The following is a 701-nucleotide window of genomic DNA, read 5'->3' as shown; positions in this document are numbered from 1 at the left end:
ACAACAACAAAAAAAGGCAATAACAACAAACAGAAACAACATCAAGAAAATTAAAAACAGACTCAACGACAACAATATCACTACGTTAGAGTTAAGGTAGAGAGGTGGTCTTGTTTTAGAGACTATTAAAAGACTCAATATCAAGAATTAAATTATACAAGTAAAATTAATCGAAGCGCACGCGAGCTGATTGTACATAACAGTTATTAAAAAATGGGATATAAAATTGTCAATATACATATGTGAATAGTTCAAATAATTAAAAAAAAACAGAAAAAGAATCCGGAAATTTTTACTAAGGTATGAAGCAATTGGGACACTTGTATTTGGACTTTGCTTCATCACATACTTCACATTTTTTCGATCCCATTTTTCTTCTTTGAATGAATGATTTTGTGATGTTTGTAAAAGAAAGATATATTTTTGGGGGGTTTTGAATATATATTGGAGGTTAAATTGCAAGATTGGTCCCTTGATTTCGGGTGTATATTCAATTAGACCCTAAAAGTATTTAGGGGTTGGGGAAAGTAGTTTGAACTTTGAAGCAAATCTATATCTATATCTATATCTATATCTATATATTATTAATAGGAGAGGATGCAGCCTCCTCAATAAGCCAAGTGGCATTCTCTGAATTAGCCATTTGGCATATTAGGATAAATATTTAATAAAGTTAGTTATTGGAGATAATTTTGATTCGT

The 701-nt window shown here is 30.1% G+C and overlaps 1 protein-coding gene across 1 annotated transcript in view; it reads right to left on the bottom strand.

Moving 5' to 3' along the window:
* Window positions 1–424, bottom strand: part of LOC107873626 (zinc finger HIT domain-containing protein 3) — a 9,132-nt gene extending 8,708 nt beyond the window's left edge. Inside the window, exon 1 of the mRNA XM_016720545.2 lies at window positions 297–424. Within this exon, the coding sequence (XP_016576031.1) occupies window positions 297–370 (74 nt within the window). The 5' untranslated portion in view covers window positions 371–424. The remainder of the gene's footprint in view (window positions 1–296) is intronic.
* Window positions 425–701: the final 277 nt, after the last annotated feature.

Source organism: Capsicum annuum, chromosome 6 (genome assembly GCF_002878395.1).
Source record: "Capsicum annuum cultivar UCD-10X-F1 chromosome 6, UCD10Xv1.1, whole genome shotgun sequence".
Classification (NCBI taxonomy): domain Eukaryota; kingdom Viridiplantae; phylum Streptophyta; class Magnoliopsida; order Solanales; family Solanaceae; genus Capsicum; species Capsicum annuum.
The sequence above is the reverse complement of the archived record's forward strand: the minus strand, read 5'-3'. Positions and strand labels throughout refer to the sequence as shown.